Source organism: Struthio camelus, chromosome 17 (genome assembly GCF_040807025.1).
Source record: "Struthio camelus isolate bStrCam1 chromosome 17, bStrCam1.hap1, whole genome shotgun sequence".
Classification (NCBI taxonomy): Eukaryota; Metazoa; Chordata; class Aves; order Struthioniformes; family Struthionidae; genus Struthio; species Struthio camelus.
The window spans coordinates 11694132-11714409 of record NC_090958.1 but is presented as its reverse complement, the minus strand read 5'-3'; the positions used below and the strand labels follow the sequence as shown (position 1 = coordinate 11714409).

Here is a 20278-nt window from a genome sequence, read left to right as displayed (position 1 = left end):
TACCAGCAATGCGTAGAAAAAAGTTTACCCACTGATTAGATTTCTTCCGTTAAAGTAATCCCTCCCTCCTTCTCCCTCTTTTCCTTGCATTTCCAAATAAAAGATTTGAATGGAGTATCGTTCAAATCACACCTACATCAGTAAGGGTTTGTCTCTATCTGATGTCTAGATACAGTTAAATTAAAAATGGCAATATTTATGGGTGCTAACTGTAAGAACAGTAGATACAATTTGGAAAATATTATAGAAAAAATAGATTATACTTTGTTTGCTAAGGATGTGTACATTGCTTTTGCAGACTGCTGATTGTTACAGAATTTGTGTTGCCTAGCTGCACGTTTATAGTCCTATTAGTAGCTGATAAAATGTGTTCAGAAAAGTTATTGTCAAACTAACATTTATGTCTTCACAAATGATTCGTTTTATTTTATTTATTGCAGGGAGTTAGCTCATGAACTGGGGTTCCCGTGGGTTGAATACTGGGAATTTCTGGGCTGTTTTGTTGATCTGTCTTCCCAGGAGGGGTTGCGAAAATTAGAAGAGCACCTGAGTCATCAGGAAATGAGCGAAAAGGCTCAGCAAGAAACAGGGGAAAATGAAACCTGCAATAGATACAAAAATCCGCATCCTTCTGGTAAGAAAAGGGCCAATGTTACAAACAACAGGTGGTACCGTGGGAGAAGAGGGAGGGAAAAAGCTTTGGTCCCCAGGGGAAATGAATTCATCTGTTGTGGTTGCTATTATTAATCTGTTACCCAAACAGTCTGATGATAAGTATCGAAAAATTAGCTAACAACAGTGTGGATGTAGAATTAGAACACAATTCATTAATGATGTTCTCTACCTTTAATATCCGCTCCTTGATTGTAGCTGCTAAATGAAATGCCTGTAAGAAAACCTCTAACTTGAGTATGTTTTTACTCTGAGTGTTTGGGAATTCCTGTGTAGATTACTGAATTTTGTCATGCACAAATACAGAAAAAAAGACTTCTTAAAATGTAGGAATAATTCACTACAGTTGAGGGCGAAAGACAGCCTGGCTAGTTCACTGGAATAATTGAGGAAGATGGTGCTGTGGGGAGGAGATAGGAAGGAAACCCCTTGGCCCTCTGTCTAACGCTGCCTTTTACCTAAAACAGATTGTAGTTTCACCTCCAGGGGTTGGGAACTACTAAGCTAGACCCATTGGATTTAAAAATGTTTTCAGTAGTGCTGCAGAGAACAAATTTATATATATTTTTATATATATAATAAAATTTATATATATGTTTATATTATATAAGGGAACTTGGTTCAGTTTCTCGAACGGCATCGTGTTTGCTTAATGAAGACTTTGTGCTCAGGAAGAGATGAAAACTTAAGCTGTTCTGTATTAATAACCTTGTCCTACCCTATTCTGCTTTCTGCTTTTATCCTTTTTTGCCAGTTAATGGTTTAAGTGAGGCATGTGGGAAATAAAATTATCAAAGGACTAGGAAATAAAAGGTTAGTTGCTGTCATTTTGTACTATAGGTTTAGCTAGGTTAATTAATGCCATTGCATAAATAAAATTATAGAGGACATCAATGAATAGATAAGGCATAAAGACTGTGCATTTATTCCTATTTATTCCCATTTATTCCTATTATATGGAGTTCTGTTGCAAATCTTTTAATGTGTTGCTCTTATTAAAATTGTTTACAGGCAAGAGTAAAAAGTGCTGCAATTCTATTTCTGTTGGAGCATTTCTGGATGAGGATGATGATGACATGAGCTTAGAAGAAATTAAAAACAGACAGAATGCGGCACGTAATAACAGCCAGCCTATTGCATCCAAAGAACCTAGCATAGATGCTATTGGAGACTCCGAGTGTGATATCTTGTCAATGGAGCATACAGTAAACATTATAGAAACATCGGATCACCCCAGGCACTATGAAAAGGCAGTTTCTTCCAGCAAAAATGGATTTTGCAGTCCTATGGCCAGCGAAAGGATAATTAGTGACAGAAAGCACTTGCGTGATGGGGAAGAATGCCTTGTATCACCTGTTTCCAATTTAATGCCAGAATTTGAAAGACTGTCGTTCCAAGAACAAGAGGTAGCAGGAGTACTGAATAAAATCACTGAAAAAAATGAGAATGCAGGAATTCTGGCTGAAGGAACGAGTCACGTTAGACTATCCAAGGACCAGATGGATAAGACCTGCTTTGCAGTTTCACAGGCAAGCTCTCCTGAGCCAAGTGGTACAGGTAAACCTGGAGAGACCAAGTTAAGGACAGAAAACAAAATACCATCAGAAATGGAGAGACCATCCGTGGAATCTGGAATTCAGACTAATGAGGCACGACAATGTCAAGAATCTTCTTCCCAGAAATTTCTCTTGAAGGCTTCACTCACAAATGACAATTCTAAGAAGTTATTTCTCCTTGGGTATGAATTCTCTCTTTTAACATTTATTTTTCCTTTGGTCCGTACATGCAAAATTAGATGCTATTTATGTTATCAACTACAACAAAATTAAGATTATATGATACTAAGCAATACTAGCTACAGTCAGCCTTGAATGATCATCTTGAAGTGCTTCAATTCCTTTACAGTAGCCATACAGTTTTTTTGCAATTAATTATCTGAATATGATATCTGAAACTCTAGGAACAGAGAAGTTGTTTTGGTTTCCAAATCAGTTTCAAACAGTTAACTTTGCTGTTTTCCATTAGTCTGACAGGCTTGTGCTTCATTTGGAGCCTGACGACTTAGGTCAGTAAGGTATTTAGTACGTTCTTGGGATGGCCTTAGCTTAAATTTTCATGCATTCCCAAAATTTTTCTCTTAAGAGACTACTGTGTAATAATGGACAGCCATTTATATCTGGGACTGCTGGAAAAAGTTCATAGAGGAGCTATGCTCTCAAAGGAGGTAGGGCAGTTAGTTTGTTTATAACTAAAATAAACGTTTTAGAATTGGAACATCTAATTGCCTGGACAAATATGTAGTTCTCTTTTCATCTAGTTCTGTTTATATTCTAGGGAGCAGCCATCAAAGCTGGATAGTGATGTCTTAGCGGCTATAGAAGCAACAGAGATTGATCCGCAGAAATACCCTGTTATTTACAAATGGAAACATGCAGTGGAGTCCTACTCTTCATCTGACAGGCAAAGGTATTCCTACAAACTCAGTCAAAGGAGTTGAAATAACTTTTTTTAATGAGTCAGCTGCAGAACAGCTTGAATAGCTAGAATTTCAGGTCTTGCTGCTCACAAAAATCGAGTCTTAAATATTCAGCTGTATTAACTGTTAGTCTGTTTTAACGATGAATCACCAAACCCTTTTGGCTGATGCCTGCTAATAGGGAAAGGTGCTGTGGTCAGAATCCCGTACGTTACACTGCAATTCCAAATAAATTTGACATATCTATACAGGCTATTCAAACGGAAAATGAATGTTTCAGGAGCATGCATGTTCTCCAATTGGCAAATGCCTCAAGTTGCTTAAAGCTCTGATTTATTACTCGGTACTTGGATCCTTCATTGGTCTTAATAGGAGTTGTGATGTTAGTTGGCAATTCATCCCTGTTGTGGATGCAGTATAATAATGTTAAATAGCTTTGAGATACTCAGATTGTGCATAGTGGTTTTAAAGTGACTTTAATATCTTCAGGCATCTTTTAATTACTATTTTTAATTACTATTTTTAGTTTTACCCTATTTTATCTCAGTCTGAAGGAGTTGCTAATGTGAACAATGGTGTATATTAAGTTTTTAGAAGGAATGTCGTGTTCTGCTACATGAGTAAAGTAAGCAGTCTGCATTTTGGGGGATGCCTGAATATATACTATGCAGTTTATACGTTTTATTTTGAATGCAGTTGCTTTTGAGGTCCTACCGTGATATTTTCATACAGGTGGCTTCTTTTGATAGTTGAAGTAACACAAAGATTTATTTCCACTGTGAAAAACACTTTCCAGAACAGTGAAGAATCCCTTGCTTAGACAGCCTACAACTTATATATAGTCATGATAATGTTCTCTGAGAAGAAAGAGATGACCCAGTGCCACACAGCAGGTTGGAAAGGAAGTAGGAACAGAGACCCATCACATGACCCATACTAATTTTTATTTTCTTTTTCTTTCTTCTAGACTTCTTAAATGCATAAAATTCCACTTAATTTGAGAACTGTTTCCACTAAAACATTCTCAGTATCGGTACTAAACATTAGTCTTTCAAAATATGGTTTAAAGACAGAGCCACTTTGCTTGTAAGAATTTTAAAAAATGTGATTGACTGGCTCGACTGGCCGCAAAATTCAGAGTAGGAGGAGTTGGGAACAAGCTGCTAAGAATTGCAAATGGGTTAAGTTAGCAGAGCTTGGAGCAGGAGGAATTTTGTGGACAGCATTGAAACAACATGTGACAGGGATGAAAGAAGTTCAGATGATACGTAGAAGGGAGAGAAGGTGCCTGTTGGCTAGGCACTGGACTAGAAAGAAGCTTTATTTTGTCTCTCTATATTTCAAATAGTGCATTGAAATAAAGCCTTAAATGTGTTTGTTTAGCGAAAACATGAAACATATATGGAAAGATTTTTTTTTCTGTGATTTAAAGTGGGATAGAAACAAGCTAATATTTTCATATGCTTCACTGATAACGGTATCTTTTCCAAGGCTACTTTGGTTGTCCCCACACTTCTGTAATTCCTTTTTTGAAAGAAATAGGCTAATTATTAGGGTTTTTTTTTTTAAATAAATTCTTATTACATTGGTAATGTAATTGGTTTGGAAGGTCCAAAGTATTTTTCTAAAGTACTAAACATAGTTCACAAGCTTTTTAGATGTAATCTTTGTTATATGGCGTAAGTAATAATATTTTAAAATCACACCTTTAATTATTTGACAGTGCCAAGGCTTACTTTCTCAGCCTCCTTAATTTTTCAGTGTCACTTCTGCCAAAAGCAAAGAAATAAAATACAAAATAGTATTGTGTTTTAGGTTTGCAGGATTTTTGACTGCAACACTCAGACCTTGCAATACAGATTTTGGCGGGGGGGGGTGTCTGTAAGAGGAAATTGTTTTTCAAAAAGTTTGAAAGAAGCTGGGTACATACATAGTTTGCGTAGTTATGAATTATTTTTTTTATTTAAAAATGACTTTATAAAATATTTTTAGCTTTTATAGTATGTTTTCCCTAGTGGTTTAGCTTAAGAAACAGCCTGTAAGATCACATATAAAAGAAAGAACAGCAATGATTTACTGATGGTAGAAGCAACCTTGCATCATCTTGCCTCTTTAGATAAAATTTATGAAGGGGAAAAAAAAAAAAAGATTTTATAGTTTAAAAAAGAAAATATTTTACCCTGCTGTCAAAGAAATTTTGTACACCTCACTGAGTTTAAAAAAAAAAAAGTTTGTTTCTTTATAGAAAAAATATATTCTGTGGCATCGGGGCAGAGATACTATTTAAAAAAAAAAAAAAAAAAGGAGGGGGAATCTTACTCAGCCGAAGGCATAGTTATGGCATGAAGCAGGATCAGATCCTTTTTTTAAATCTTGATGTTCTTGTCTAACTAATTTTTTTCTGAGCAATAGCATTGGGCTAACATTGTCGAACCGTGCTTTTACAAGCACGCTTTTCTTAATGGCCGTTTTGGGGCAAATGACCTCTTCCCAATTAAGCAACATGTTTCCATGTAACATACTGTGTTGACTGTCACCTTTTCTTCTCAGACCTGTCTCTGACCAGTTTTGCTTTCTCTCTGCTGGTGCATTATTTCTAGATCTACAAGAGAGACTGAGTAATCTACTGCTCTCCTTATTTCAGTTTTCCTAATAAAATGGAAAAAATGACTTTTTCTTTCAGTTGGCCAAGTCCAGCGCTGAAGGGAAGATTCAAGTCCCAAACCATTGCTGCTGGCCCTCCAAGCACTTCAGTGTATTCTAGTCCAGGAAGAAATAGTCCAGTGACGGGCAGTCCAGGGAAATACAGCAATGCAGCCTCCTTCTCTCCAGACCTTGGGAGTCCTGGACGCTACAGTCCAGCTTGTGTCAACCATGCACTCTTAAAACTGCGTTACTTTTCGGAGCCTCCTGCCCACTAAAACATGATTCATCTTGCTGGGACTTCAATAATATTTTCATTGTTAGAGTGGAGGGAAAAAAATTACAATGTTACTAAAGTGACATGAGGTTTGTATTTGGCTATTTATTTTTCCTCAATTGAGGACAAATCTATGTTAAAAAATTTAAATATATGTCTTTATGCCATATAAGAGCTAGATTACTGGTGATTTGCAAGAAGTCAGTGACAGTCAGTGCAGTTGTCCGGTAGCTATGAATTAACCTTCATTACCAGTAGAACAGTGAGCTGAACCCTTACTTAGAAAGAGTGGTATTTTACTATCATCAAGTGTAATTATCACAATGAACCCATTAGCCCTCAACTGCATTTCTTTGCTTGGATCCTCTGGATGAAGCACATCATCAGTAAATAGAAATCTTAGTAGAGGAAATAAGTTGCAAGAAGAGAAACGTTCCTCCACTTGCCGCGGAAAAAGCTCAAATTGCAAAGCCTAAAGCAAAGCCTGGGCACTGACAACTGTCCTGTATCGAATATGAATGTGAAACTATCTGCATAATCAGACATTATATGTTCATAGCCAGCAGTTTGGTCTGAGTAATTGACTACATACATACATATATATATATATATATATATATATATACACACACACACACGCACGTGTGTGTATATGTATGTACACAGAAAGTTTTGCTTGTTCTGAGGATGTTGAAATGGTTATACAATGAGTGTTTTAGTAAAGGGGAACTAAAAAAAAATTACTTATAAATGTTAGTTTGAAGATAAAAATTCTAAAACAAAAGCAGCAGGTTCCTCCCCCCCCCCAAAGCTTTTATCATTAGCAGATTTTTTTTTTTTTAGTAGCTATTACACAAAAACACATCAGCAATAATTTAAGCAAATTTACCAGCAACATATCTTAATGGTCTAGTTTGTAATATATTATAGTGGTACCCCAGTGATCCATGAAGGGGATCCTTATTTCCCAACTGTTGAGATAGAGGAGTAAGGATTAAAATAGTTTTTATTGAAATGTAAGCTTTTACTATATCTCTAGTCTAGATGTAGTAACTAACTTTTGTTACAGCAGTCAATAATTTTAATTCTTTCTTTAGCCTTCTGGAAGACTGACTTGTTTGGACAGTATGATGCTGACATGAAGACTGCTTTTCAAAACCCTGAGTTTTCTGTATCATGTTTAATGGTTGTAACCTTACTTGAAAGAAGGCTTCCAGAAGCATAGGTGTCTATTGTTCATAGTTCTCTATTAAAAAAACAAAAAAAGTAACTCCTATCTTTCTTTAAAATGTAAATCTGATTAGAAAACTAAAAGCAGCAAAGGCTGCACAAGTTAAAAACAGATGGGTTAGGATTCACTGTTGCCACACAATAAGTAAGTAAGTAAGTGAGGAAAACATACATACATATAACATTCTCAACCTTTTGTAACCTAAGTGTATGTCTAAAGAAACACTAATTGTGGGCGAGCGGTTGTAGTATCTCTTTAATAGTGGGCCATTTACCACACATAGCTCTCACCATTACATAGGCTGGACTAAAGAATCCAAAGCTTGATAGGTTTGATGGCTGTTGCACACTGACCGTTTTTGTACACAAACTGTAACCCTTGAATAGGTTCATTATTTGGTACAAACCGAAAAAAAAACTGCACTTAATGCTTTTGCAAGCTTAATAGTGCCTTTTGTAACATATTTTTTTAATTAAATTTTTGTTCTTTCAAAAGTTTAAAAAGTGGCATCTACTTACTATGGGCACATAAAATACAGTTTTTCATCTGGGATTTCTGAGTGGAAGGCATTTTCAAGTCTCTTTCTTAGTTTGATCATGTGTTGAGACACGCTACACTGTGGGAGACCATTCCTTTTTTTAGAAATTAAAAAAAAAAAAAGGTTTAATTAATTAGCTCTTTATAATTATAGAGTCCCTTTCCAATGAGTTGGACATTTTAGTGAGTTCTACTTGAATGATTGTCATTCAAATCTTTCCAGCCAACTAGCATGCTGGGGGGGGGGGAGGGAGTTGGGGGGGGATCAGTTGTCAAGAGACAGTTCTGAAAGTCACACAAAATAGCCTATACGCTACTATGGTCCTGAGTATATTAATTTTTTTTCGCACTTTCTTTTTTTTTTTTAATTCCTTTTTTTTTTTTTCGTTGCAGCAGTCTTTGCTATCTCAAGTAAGCTTTTGTAGGGCTCAGGTTCCTACATTTTTTTTCAAAAGGTTTGTTGTTTGAGGGTTGTTTTTTTTTTTTAATAATTTAATGTACATGAACTATTTTAAAGTAATTCTGGATAAATTGTTCAAAATATGCAGATAGGCAAGTAATTGCCTAATACCATTTTAAAAACAAAGCCATGTCATACATATTGCTGTGCGTACAGCCACTGTACTCCTCCACCATCCATCGGTCCTGAGCTGCCTGAGGGGAGGTATTGGATTTTTTTAATACACAATTTATTACTGAGCCAAACAGCTATAATTGTGTATTAATTTTTTTGTCCTTTTACCCTTATTAGTATTTGCTTTCTTTTTTATATTTAAAGGTGTATTTCTGGTATGTACACACCCACTCACCCACCACCACCAAACCCTTGCCTACTGCTTTGTAATTTTGCTCTGGCTCTGATTAGATCAAGACACTATTTTTTTAAACAACTGTCTTTCTTACATAATTTGAATTTTAGTCCCATTCTTGTACTGCATTTTAAAAGATTTTTTTTTTCCTAACACTAGATTTACTTCATCTATTCAGAAAAAAAGTAGCAACTTACTTATGTAGCAATTTGATCACTCACTCATATTTGTGAAGAAAGCTCTTCCATGAGGAGCCTGTGGTGACACTTTAAATCAGAGTGGGATTCCTTGGTTTGTGTTTTATTGTCCAAAAGTTCACTTTTAATGGTGCAAAAGGTCAGTTTTATTTTTTAAACTTAGCCCAATGTCGTGTTAAAAACACAGCGTTACCCTGCTTTCTATTCAAAAAAATAAATGAGTAGTTAAAGTGTCACAATCATCTGTTTACTTTGTATGGGGATGGGGGTGAGTATATGGGTTGGTACTGTGACATGGTAAACGACTAATTCAGCCAGTTCTTACTAACACTACACCAACTGTAGGCAAAATGTATCTTTTGTGTGTTAATATAAGAATAAATTTCATTATGCCACTACTGAAAAGGTTTGGGGAACAGCCGCAGAACTTATAAGAGGCAGGAAATCAGCAAGTGGCTTATAAATGCTGTAAAAAAATTACTATCTTCATTTGGAATTTCATACACACTTCCCCCCACCCCGGTCAATGTAAGCGCCACTGAAAATGTTGCTGATTTCAGTACTTGTGCAAAAATGTGTTTTTTTTTTAAACAAGAATAAGCTTTAGTAGAAAAAGGTTTTAGTGGAGAGGGGGAGACACACACTCTAGGGTCAGTTACACAGTACCTGGACAGATGTGGTAAGCAGGCCAACTGTCAGTTCTGCTTGTGAACGCAGGCCTTACCACAGCAGCAGAAGTATGTTGGGCCGTCTTTCCTCTAGCCTTCAAAAGCACAGTGGAGTTAACACCCCCTAGTTGCAGAAGTAGTGAATTTACAGATAAATTAATTTAGCTCAGCTATAAGGCGTCACTTCAGACGCATTCTAGATGAGAATCTCAGTCAACAATTCAACTGAAGAGACAATAAAGAAAGACCAGTTATTTTATTCAAAACTTTTAAAAAGTTAATAGACAAAACTGATAAGTTATTCTCATTGCTTTGATGAGATACTTCACAATGTTTTCCTCCTGCCATCCCCAATGACTAGCACTGCTGCAACTTTCATATTTGGTTCCCTGCTGCCCCAGTTTCCTTGTCGTCATCCTGATAACAGTAGTCCTGTATCAAACACGCCATTAAACCTTGTGGTGCTAGGTTCATGCCATGATTATGCTTCATACAGCTCTGACAGAAGTAGGTTTAGGGTTTCTTCAGGATTCTCAGAGAATCAAGCTTGTAATTCCTTATTTATTTCTGCTGTACTTCAGTATGTGAAATATCACTACGCAGACTATGCCTATGGTGAGACTTTCAACATGCCAGGCAGTAACTGAGCTAAGTATTACAAAGGTTCAGGTGGCTAGCAAATGTCCTTAATAGCAAGTGGCTTCTGAGCCCTCTCCTCAAAAATAAAAACATAGTTCTCAGGCACCTAGATTTTGCCTGGAACAAATTCTGCAGGGTCAAAGCTGTATGAAAGAGCAACTCAAAGGCATCCTGCTTCATGTTTATACTGATCGCTTTGCGTAGAAAAGTCATACCACAACTATTCGTTCCTCATTCAAGCAACAGTTTTAACAGTAGTTTGTTCCAATACCGCAGAAACGCTGATCTGAAGTAGCACTTATCTTGAACTCCAATGCTGTTACTTCTCTACTTTGAAAGCAAACTATTAACAAACATGAATCAGTGGGAGAAAACAGAAAAGAGCCTCTACTCCTTGTAAACATAAGAGTCGTAGCCACAGTAACTAGTGAAAGATAACTGCTTTTCCCTTTCTTCTATCTCTACTGCTACAAAACTCATCCCTAGGCTCTCCTACAGACCAAATTTTAGTTAAAGGTTTTATGAGACTGAAGTACATTGCTCAGAATAGCATAAAGGTCTTCCCAAGGATGGAGAAACACTTACTTAATATGAGCAGCAGGTAATTCTAGCACCACAGTTCTGAGGGTAAATTTTTTTTTTTTTTTTTTTTTTTACACCTTCTCTTTATGTCTACCATCTTCAGGCACAGTTTACATGAATTTAGGGGGGAGGGGGAAGGAGGGGTGGGGATGACAGCAGGGAACAGGGATGCAACATAGAGATACACATCCTCAATCGTTTAGAAAAGCAAGACCTTAACCCTTTGTCCTTTAAACAGCAGAATTCCCTCAATCACTTCTTCTGCAAGAGCTGAAATAAGTTGGCTCGTCTTCAGTTCTAGCTGCAGTGTGGTATGGGCTGTCCTTTCCAGTTCCCATACCAATTGCTTTTCTGCACAAGAAAAAAATCCACAGGAGCAAGCTTTGATTATAGAAATTCACAGAAAAGAGAGGGGAAAAAAAAAAAAAAAAAAAAAAGAAGTCGTGCTCTCCTCATAGCTGCTGAGCACACGGACATTCAATCTTTTTGTATTCCTCAGCTCAACTTAAGAGTTTTTGGGAATACTTGAGGACTGGACAGCTTCAGGCTTACATAAAATTTCTTCTTTTCTGGACTGAAAGGCAGATATGAATATGTATGAAGAAGGCAAGGGGCTAAAGGACGTTTTAAAAGAGCATGACATCCCAACATAGCAGATAATCTAGTGGTACTGTAGCTGAATGTACTAGTGCAAAGAGACTAGAGGCAGCTCCTGGATGGCCATCAGTTTCACTCATTCAGGTACGTGTGATTTTATCTGGAGGCATGAATCCTGTGTCACCCAGTGTTCGAAGTGCCACTCTTCCATTAGGCCGTATCACCAAGTGGGTTATACTACCATTGTTCAGAGACATTCTCAGCCAGCCTTCTGGGGGGAACTGCAATGCTCTATTAAAAAAAATAAAAGAAAAGAAAAAAAAGAAAAGTAATACTGTTCTTCCATAAACAGCTATGTTATTAGCGTGCAGCTGACAGTATCATCTGCTGTGCCAGATAAGGGAAAAAATGGTTGTGCATTCTGCAGCTTGCATGCAAATGACCCTAAACAGGCATTGTTTAAAAAAAAAAAAAAAAAAAAAAAACTGGCATGCAACTGATACGAAAATGCAGCTTTGACAACTGGGCCAGTGCCAACAGAGCACTTTCGTAAGTGGAGTCCAGCAGATGGGTATGATTAACATAGATAGGATTAACTCAAATAATGGACAGAAGGTAGACGCCATAATGCACTCAGGTTGCTGAGAGTCCTTTCAGCAACCTAATAACAAACAAGATGACAGATGCAATAGGTTCAGTTGGTCATTGAGCCAACTGCAGTACCACAAAACCCTACAGTTTAGGACAGTTAGATGCAAAGACGGCTCACTTATGTACATACTTGTCTCCTCAGTAGACCAAAGGCATAGGTAGCATGCCCGGGCCTACTGGTGTTGATAAGGCTAAAATTGCCATAGGTAACCACAGCAATGAAGATGCAATGACATATTATGTATTCTAGTTACCAGCATATGCCTATGGCAGAAATTCACCAGAACTACTTTCCTGGGAACAAGATAACTGAAGAAGATAATCACTTCTTTGGTAAAAACATTCAGCTATCACAGGTCTTTCTAGTCTCCAGCTATTTTATCCTAAAATTCCTAACTGAATAGCCTCAGAAGTTCAACTAATTGTAGTAAACAGCCAGAGAAAATAATAAGTTCTCTCAAACATCTTCTTGAGGAATAACTTGGCTTTGGCTATAGGATAACCTTTTAAAAGGATAAAATGAATAACAATTATAGTCCACCTAGATCCACAGGGAACACTGTATGGGACTGTGTTCAATTTTGTTATCATATAGCCTGGAGTGGAAGGTAAGGTGTAGAAGAGAAGTTACAAAAGGATGCAAGAAACAGCAAAGAGAAAAAGGAAGTGGCAAGACAATCTCTTTTGGAACAAGAAAAAAATATTCTGTTTACTTGATCAATAATTGTAAGTATAGAAATACTGACGAGCTTTAAAGCAGTCCACAGAGCAGGCAGGCTTGCATTTTAATAGTTCAGCTAAACAAAGCTAACTGTTGTAGCTATTGACCAGATTAAAATTTAATCACAAGTGTCTTGCTCAAGACAAATTATCTTACAGATAGTGCTTTGATGAAGGGGGGAGAGGAATAAAACAGACTCAGGTGACTAGACAGAGAGCTGGGCAAAGACCCAGAACTGTTTTCTCCTTCATGAGCCACCCTGATATGAGCTGAAAGATCTACTTTCCCTCCCAACTCAGCATTAGATGTCCTTGCAAGGACGCACTAACACAACTTCAAGATAATACCAGTATCTTCCATTAGTACAGATTTCCCAAAACTAAACGAGTCTTTCAGTATGTAAGATCAAATTCACATCACTTCAAAAGAGACATCCAGTCAGATGCTCTGTTGTCTTTTCTGACAGCCCACACAGGCACTGCCTGCAGTTTTTTGGGAGGCAGAAGCATAACAGGCATTAAAGACCTACCAAAAAGGTTTCAAGCTTCAACGATTTAGTCTAGTCTTAAGCATTTTCACTTTAGAGTTAGAGTGGAAACGTTCTAGCTTTCAAATATTTCTCCTATCTGCAAGTTAATCCTGTAATGAGGTTGCAGGAGCAGCTGCTCATAATGCAGGAGCTCATCTCCAACCACATCAAAGCCTGCCAAATCAACAGATTTCCTAGTTCAGCAATGCAATACACCAACACTATTTCAGCAAAACTATAACCTTTTAAAGAACACAGGTGAACATTGAATCCAACAGGTACCTGCAGACAATATAACGGATCACGTTGGCATGGCAGACAAAGATCTCATAGCTGTCTTCCTCCTGCTTTGCATCAGCTCTATGAATGAAGTTTCGAAAAGCAGCCTCAATGCGAGCTCCATCTTCGTAATACTGCTAATGGCACAGAGTTCATAATTAAACATAGCTCAGAGCAGCATGTGCCATTATCTGCATTTGCAGATGGGATGCATCTTCTAAAGGGTTCTTTAGAGATGCACGCTTGAGGCTGAACTAACACTTAGGAAATTCAAGTTATTTTAACTGTTCTGTATACTTACTGGGGAGGGGAAAATATGCAGTTATCTAAGGTCTATAATGAAAAGCATCAGTTCAGACGCCACAAGTTGGAATGTTAAAAATAAATAAAAAGTTACCACAGCTTCTGGTTTCCAGTGAGAGACTGGCGGATCTGGTTCTATAGGTGCTCCCTCTCTCAGCAGATCAGTGCTAATTTTTTTGACACCTGAAAAATTATATACCCATTCAGAAATTAGTTGTTACTTCACACTACACTGCAAACAGGCCCACAACACTTCAGCCTATATGTTTTTCAAATTCTATATATAAAGAAGCCTTCATCTCAACCATGGATTCTTAAGTCCATTCTAGTCTACATAATTTCTATCAAGGACTGTAGAAAGTCTCCAGCAAAACTGTTTTGTCATCAGCAAGGTGAGGTTTATTCCAGCAGAACAGCTAAATCAATTCAGCACAGCAAGCTGAAACTTCTCAGGGAAACCTTAAGTTGTAAATCTAAAACAACATAAGAAATGCCAGCACTACACTTTTAATGTTTTAACCTCACTTAGTCTGAGGAAGGAGATCTTTTTTGGAAGCAGCATATGCAAGAGAACAAACACACAATGGTTAATGGACATGGACTTTCAGCTAGTCATACTGGAATATCTGCTAAAAAACAAACAAAAAACCCCCCTAAACGCAAAAAACCCACTCCGATGCTTCAGAAAGAACTAGCTATAGTCAAAAATCTTTAGTGTAGATTCCAATATGAATGAATGCTCTCATATAGATTTTTGTATTGTTCATATCAGACTTCACTGCAATCGGTAATTTTTGCATTTCAGTGCGACCTAGACCTGCAAAAGTCTAATATGGAGTTTCGATCAGATACTCATACCACAGTTTTCAGACAGCCAAGGTCTTGCTTAAATAGCAATTACTGGAGAGGGGGGGAAAAAGGAACAAAAAACAAGGCAGCCACCCACACACATTACACATCCTTTACCTTTATGAGCGTGCCACATCTTCCTCTGCACATACGATAGTGCAGTGCACAAGCAAGGCCTGTTAACTAACCCGGCAAACATCACTACAACAACTGGAGTTTATGATTCTCTTCTCTCCTGTGCTATTACCCCTTGAGGCCTGGTAAGGCCTGACGTAATCCTGATGACCTGTGACAGTCTGCTTACAAACGCATAAGAGAAGGAAAAGCAATCAGCAGAGTTCTCCTACAGCAGTACATACTGGTACAAGCCTAATCACTCAGAGGGGCCAGCTCCCTCTTGCATTTTTAAAGATGAACTGGAAACAAGCAGAATTAGGGTTGTTAGTTTCTTTAATTTAAAACATAGACATATTCACATAGGTCTAGAAAATGGCTAATAACAGCTCAATTACACCTTAACTCAAGGACAAGCTTAGAATTCTACTGGAAGTTGTTTTAAGGGTCAGAAGACACTGATACATTTAAAAGTAGTCACTTACCAGGGAGATATTTGCTGATAATTTCAGTTGTTTCAGTTGCTCTAGTCATGGAGGAGTGGATAATCTGATCAAATTTCAACCCCAAGCTTGCCAGTCTGTGGCCAGTTAGCTCAGCCTGTTCTCGACCTTAAAAATGATATTCACTATTTAAGTTGCTGATACTCAAACAAGAACCTCACACAGACTACCTTCTACAGGTAATTTATTTCTAAGGTAGTCACGGAGCTAAGTTTCAGACAAAAGCCTTAGCCCTGGAGAATTATGCCAGTCGGCATGTAAACTTAGCTCAAACCCCTTAAAATAGTTTGAATTTTCCATTATGAAGTTTCTTTACAACTGTGGCATGTGCTTAGAACTCTGAAAAACATGTTTCATAATGTTTGGATTTAGAAGATAAGAAAAGGAAAAAACAAACTTACTTTTAATATCTTTCTATTAAAAAGGAACCAGAAAGTGGATTCAAGTTTGGCAGTGAGACCCAAAACAGAGCTGAGTTACTGACCTGTACTGATCAAGACAGTAGCAAATAAGAAGCTTTTTTCTCAAAATAAGAGGTATGATGCTTCTAATAATACATACCAAGTGGGGTCAGAGTTCTATCTTTATCAGCCCGGCCGTCCAAATTATACTGCGAATGGCGGATAAGGAATATGTGCCTGGTGGCTTTTGCTTTGCAGTGATCTAAACGTGAGGCAAGTTCTTCTTCCCCAGTTTCTTCATTTTTCTTTTTTAAGTTGATAAGAGCCAGTGGTTCACGTCTACACAAATACATTTAAAGAGTCATTTTTATACAGGTGAGACTAAAAGGCAGAGGAAATTTTACATATGGATAATTTTGCCTTAGTTCTAGATTTAACTGAAGGCCTAAAATTGACTATTTAGCCTTTTATGTAGCAAAACTGATTATTTGAACTGTTGTGCAACGGCTATAAATAGAAGCCTGCATTAAAAAAAAAAAAAAAAGACATTAATGCCACAGGTGGAAAGGTGTAACTGCCATAGATAAATTTGCTGTTTAGCAACAGCCACCTCTCAGCCAATTCGTGCAACATCAAACACAGGGAAAAAAAGAGTTGAATCCTAGTGCGAGCAGAGGGTGTACACTGAAATGTATAAATGCTACATTCGGTCTGGACAAGAAGCTGATATAGACTTTTTTAGGACTCTGTATCTGGACTCCTGTCAATTCAACAGTTAAGATTTTCACTGAAATTCACAACAGCTACACTAATACCTTTTCTTTAGGAGATAAAATATCCAAAAGGAGAAGCAACACACTTCTCATTATATATATCCAATCGGTTAATTCTCTTACTTTATGGATACCTGATTGAGGTCACACCAGGTCCCTCCAATAATAATATTTTTATTTTTAAACTCAGAGTGTTTGCTCACCTTTTCAATTTTTTCATCATTCTCTCCCCTGAAGCCACTCTATTTCTTCCATTTTGTCATACTGCACACTAATCCCCCTTTCTGCATACCATAACCTTCCTTTTGCACATCACCCAGACAGTTGATCTGTTCCTCAAGAGGGCACCGGGCACAAAGGATCTTCCCTTCCCTTCCCTCCCCCAATATCACAGATTAGCACTACAGGTTTCCTACTGCCAACACCAGCACTGCACTATCATCATCAACCCTGACCAAGTCTTCCACAGATTAGTCTTTCCGGTCCCCTCTCTCCACTGATCTGCCTCGTCGTTAATATAAACCCTTTTACTATGTCTCTATATCTCAGAAAGTAAATCCTTTCCCTTACTTGATCTCATACCTAAAGAATAGTTAGTTTATTTAATCCACTGAACATCTCACTGCTTTCACTCTTATAATTCAACATTCTTCATTTGTTTATAATTTTTTTAATCAAGAATATTATTTTTATTCCGTTTGAGGCAAATTAATTTGGTCATAGAAATTGCTGCTTCACAGATTTATTTCCACAGTTCACAGATAACAGTAACCTTAAGGAGCTCTGCATCATATTTTTCTTTAGGAAATACATGATTTCTATTTGACTAAGAGGCTCAACATGTTCATTAAACTGTTAAGAAAGGTCTTTGTTAAGAACTTTCATACAAAGCATTAAAAAATGAAGCAACAGTCCTATAATACGAAGTTCCATTAAAATTACACAGAATACTTTTTTTTATTCATTAGAAACTATACTGTTAGGAAGATACCTTAGAAAAACAGAAAGAATATCCGAAAAATTCAAGTGGATTTCTAAAGCAAAGCGGAGATTTATCCATCCTACGGCATAAACCCATGACAAGAAATGCCTCAGTCAAGGTCCTCCCCTCTCTCCTCCACCAGTAGGTCTGAATTTACTTGATGGTAACACATGCTGTGAAGAGCAGCAGATATTTTAACAAGCCCTGAGAAGAGAACTAAGCTTAACAGGATTTTTAGCATAAAACAGTTTTAGAAAGTTACGTGCAGGAAAATTTGTAATACTGCTGAAGCTTATCTTAAATAGGTTTTTAGGCCTCTGAAGTTCAGAGGCCAACAAATGTGGTTTTCTGCATTCCCCTAACAAAGTTCATCTAAGTTTGTAGCAGGACACAACTTTGCTGAAACATAATGGCAATGCCAGGGTCTCTCTTTAGACCTGATTACACCCAATTCCTCTTCTCCAGGAAGCCCTGCAAGTCACTGAAACATATCAGTCGTCCTGACAGTTTTTTCAATTTGTGTGTGTAGCATATGTAGAAATCCAGGTATTTCTAGATCTCATAAAGCTATTTTGAAGGACCATTCAAAAAATAAAGGAAGTCATCCAAAGCACAGAAACTTAAGACAATAATTCAAGGCTTTTTTCCTTCACTTCAAGCTTTCTATTTAATAGAAAACTAATTAGAATAGCTTTCAGATTAAGTGTTTTGCAGGAAATGAAACTATCTAGTCTTCAAAAACTGAGCTGTGCAATTCTTGCACAAGTGGCACAGACCAATGCAACATCTTTGATATAGTATATCAGGTTAACAGAAAGTTTGAAAGCAGACACTGCTGCATTGTGCTGCTTAAAACTTCAAACTTTCTGAACTGTTACAAGAATATTATAATAGCCAGTTATCTGCTCATGAATTGACTTTGTCATTTTTTTTTCCAAAAGAGAAATGGTCAGATGTTCACATATTTATAAGCCTAGGTATTTAACAAATTTACCTATAAATGTTGCTGCAAACCTCACACAAGAAGTGGAGCTAAGAAGGTTTCAAGCAGATAAAGCAAATGGTGGTACCAAGCGGTACCACACCAATTGGTGGACATCATATAGTACAAAACTAAACTTGCTCTGCACTAATATATTTGTGTAATATACAGCCATTATTGTACACTGTAATGAATGGTGATGCAGTACTCTATCATTAACTGTACTGTTAAATGTCTTCTAGCTGGTATTTGTTTAAGCAGTTCTGACAGCTACATCAGCTATAGCACAATCTCTACTCCCTGTATCAGGAGTATTGAGATACCAGAAAAAGGTCTGAAAGTTCACCTGCCCTTACAGCAAGCCAACTATTTAGCAGAACCAGGATCTACAATTAAGTAAGTAGTTTTAGTACCCATTTAACTAGAAATAACCATATTTAATGAAAGTCACTATGATTTTCATAATTAGGGCACACAGAGCCCTACTTATATGTGTATTTGATTCTGTTGCATCTCAAAAATCAAATCAGGATGCATTATACAATAGAAATCTGTTAGTGCTTAAGTTTGGATTTACTATGATTAAATAGGAGCCTGACATAAGTCTCCCTGGGGAGATAATTCTACCAGCCAGAAGCTGAATAAGCCAAAGCTCAATATAGAAAATTTGCACATCCTAAGTGCAGAATCAGAAGAGAGAGTTAACCCTTGCGTGAACACAGACAACACTATTAAGAACATAATCAAATTACAGCTCAAAGCAACATTACTCATACTTACTTGCAGTGCCAGGGTCAACATAACTAGCAGGCCTCCTACATGCCTAGTATGTAAAAACAGTCCGCAAGGAGGTTGCTATTAAAAAGAAACACCTTTGTGCAGAAACGAAGCAACTCTGAAATAAGGTTGACACTGGGTTAAAAAAAAAGTAGATAAGCCTTCTGAACACTTGGGTTTTGATAAGCACAAGCACTAAGGCTTTGCAATCTCATGACATAGCTTTATCGTAATTCTTTTATCTGCGCGGTTTTTTTTTTTTTTCAAACGGGGGGGGAAGCCTCTGAACCGTCCAAACGAAAACACGGGGAAGACCTTCCTCCCGAGCACTCCCCTGCCTAACCAGGGCTAGGCTCAGCGGTCTCAGCCGCGCTGCAGCAGCTCACGGCCCGCGCTCGGCCGGGGCAGCCCCGCCGCCTCGCTCCGCCGGGCCGGGGCGCGTCCGGCGGCTTTCGGGGGGCGAGCGAAGGGCCTCCCTGCTAAACGAGAGGCCTCCCAAACTCTTGGCAAAGCACCCGCCGACCCCCAGTCCCTCAGGCACCGCCTTCCTCTCCCCAAACTACCAGGCAGTTGCCAGCTTCCCGATATTCAGCTGCACTCCCCCCCCCACACACACTCGACTTCAGTGTATGTTCTTGACCCTCTCGAGGGCGGCAGCGGCTGCCGAACGGTCACTCGTGTAAAAAACCGGTGAAGCCGGAGGCTCCACGCTTGCGACCGACCCGAGCAGGCCCCGCCGCCGCCGCGCCCCCGGCGCCCACCTGTCCCAGTTGCTGTCCCAGAAGCCGCCGGTGCCCGCGGGCCTCTCGATCCAGCCGGGGGCCGGCGGGCAGGAGGCGGCGGCGGGCGGCGGCGGCGGCAGCAGCAGCAAACCCGGCGGCGCCGCGGGGGCGGCGGGCACGGCGGTGGTGGCGGCGGGCACGGCGCTCCCCGGCCGCGGCTCGGCATCGCCGCCGCCGCCGCGGGCCGGCTGCTTGGCCACGGCCACGGCGGAGAAGAGCACGGAGCCGCCGGCCAGCCCGCAGGCGGCCAGCGCCAGGGCGCGGCGGAACGACATGGCGCGGGCGGCGGCCGCCGGCCCTCACC

At 38.7% G+C, this 20278-nt stretch overlaps 2 protein-coding genes across 5 annotated transcripts in view; one reads left to right on the top strand and one right to left on the bottom strand.

Moving 5' to 3' along the window:
- ANKLE2 (ankyrin repeat and LEM domain containing 2) overlaps positions 1-7793 on the top strand; it is a 23328-nt gene extending 15535 nt beyond the window's left edge. The window contains exons 10-14 of one of the 2 annotated variants that reach the window (XR_011135001.1): positions 441-634; positions 1684-2410; positions 3007-3138; positions 5832-6157; positions 7166-7793. Coding sequence is in view for 1 of the 2 variants with exons in the window: in XM_068910817.1 (XP_068766918.1) it covers positions 441-634; positions 1684-2410; positions 3007-3138; positions 5832-6069 (1291 nt within the window). In the remaining variant the exon portion in view is untranslated. Of the gene's footprint in view, positions 1-440; positions 635-1683; positions 2411-3006; positions 3139-5831 lie in introns of both variants that reach the window. The other variant, XM_068910817.1, reaches the window with a different exon arrangement.
- Positions 1-20278, bottom strand: part of PGAM5 (PGAM family member 5, mitochondrial serine/threonine protein phosphatase) — a 20936-nt gene extending 658 nt beyond the window's left edge. The window contains exons 1-6 of one of the 3 annotated variants that reach the window (XM_068910818.1): positions 19954-20278; positions 15839-16017; positions 15260-15385; positions 13906-13994; positions 13512-13645; positions 9752-11619 (exon numbers count right to left, since the gene is read on the bottom strand). In XM_068910818.1, the coding sequence (XP_068766919.1) occupies positions 11469-11619; positions 13512-13645; positions 13906-13994; positions 15260-15385; positions 15839-16017; positions 19954-20249 (975 nt within the window). In that variant the 5' untranslated portion in view covers positions 20250-20278 and the 3' untranslated portion in view covers positions 9752-11468. Of the gene's footprint in view, positions 1-9751; positions 11620-13511; positions 13646-13905; positions 13995-15259; positions 15386-15838; positions 16018-19953 lie in introns of those variants that run through there. The other 2 variants (XM_068910819.1, XM_068910820.1) reach the window with 2 other exon arrangements.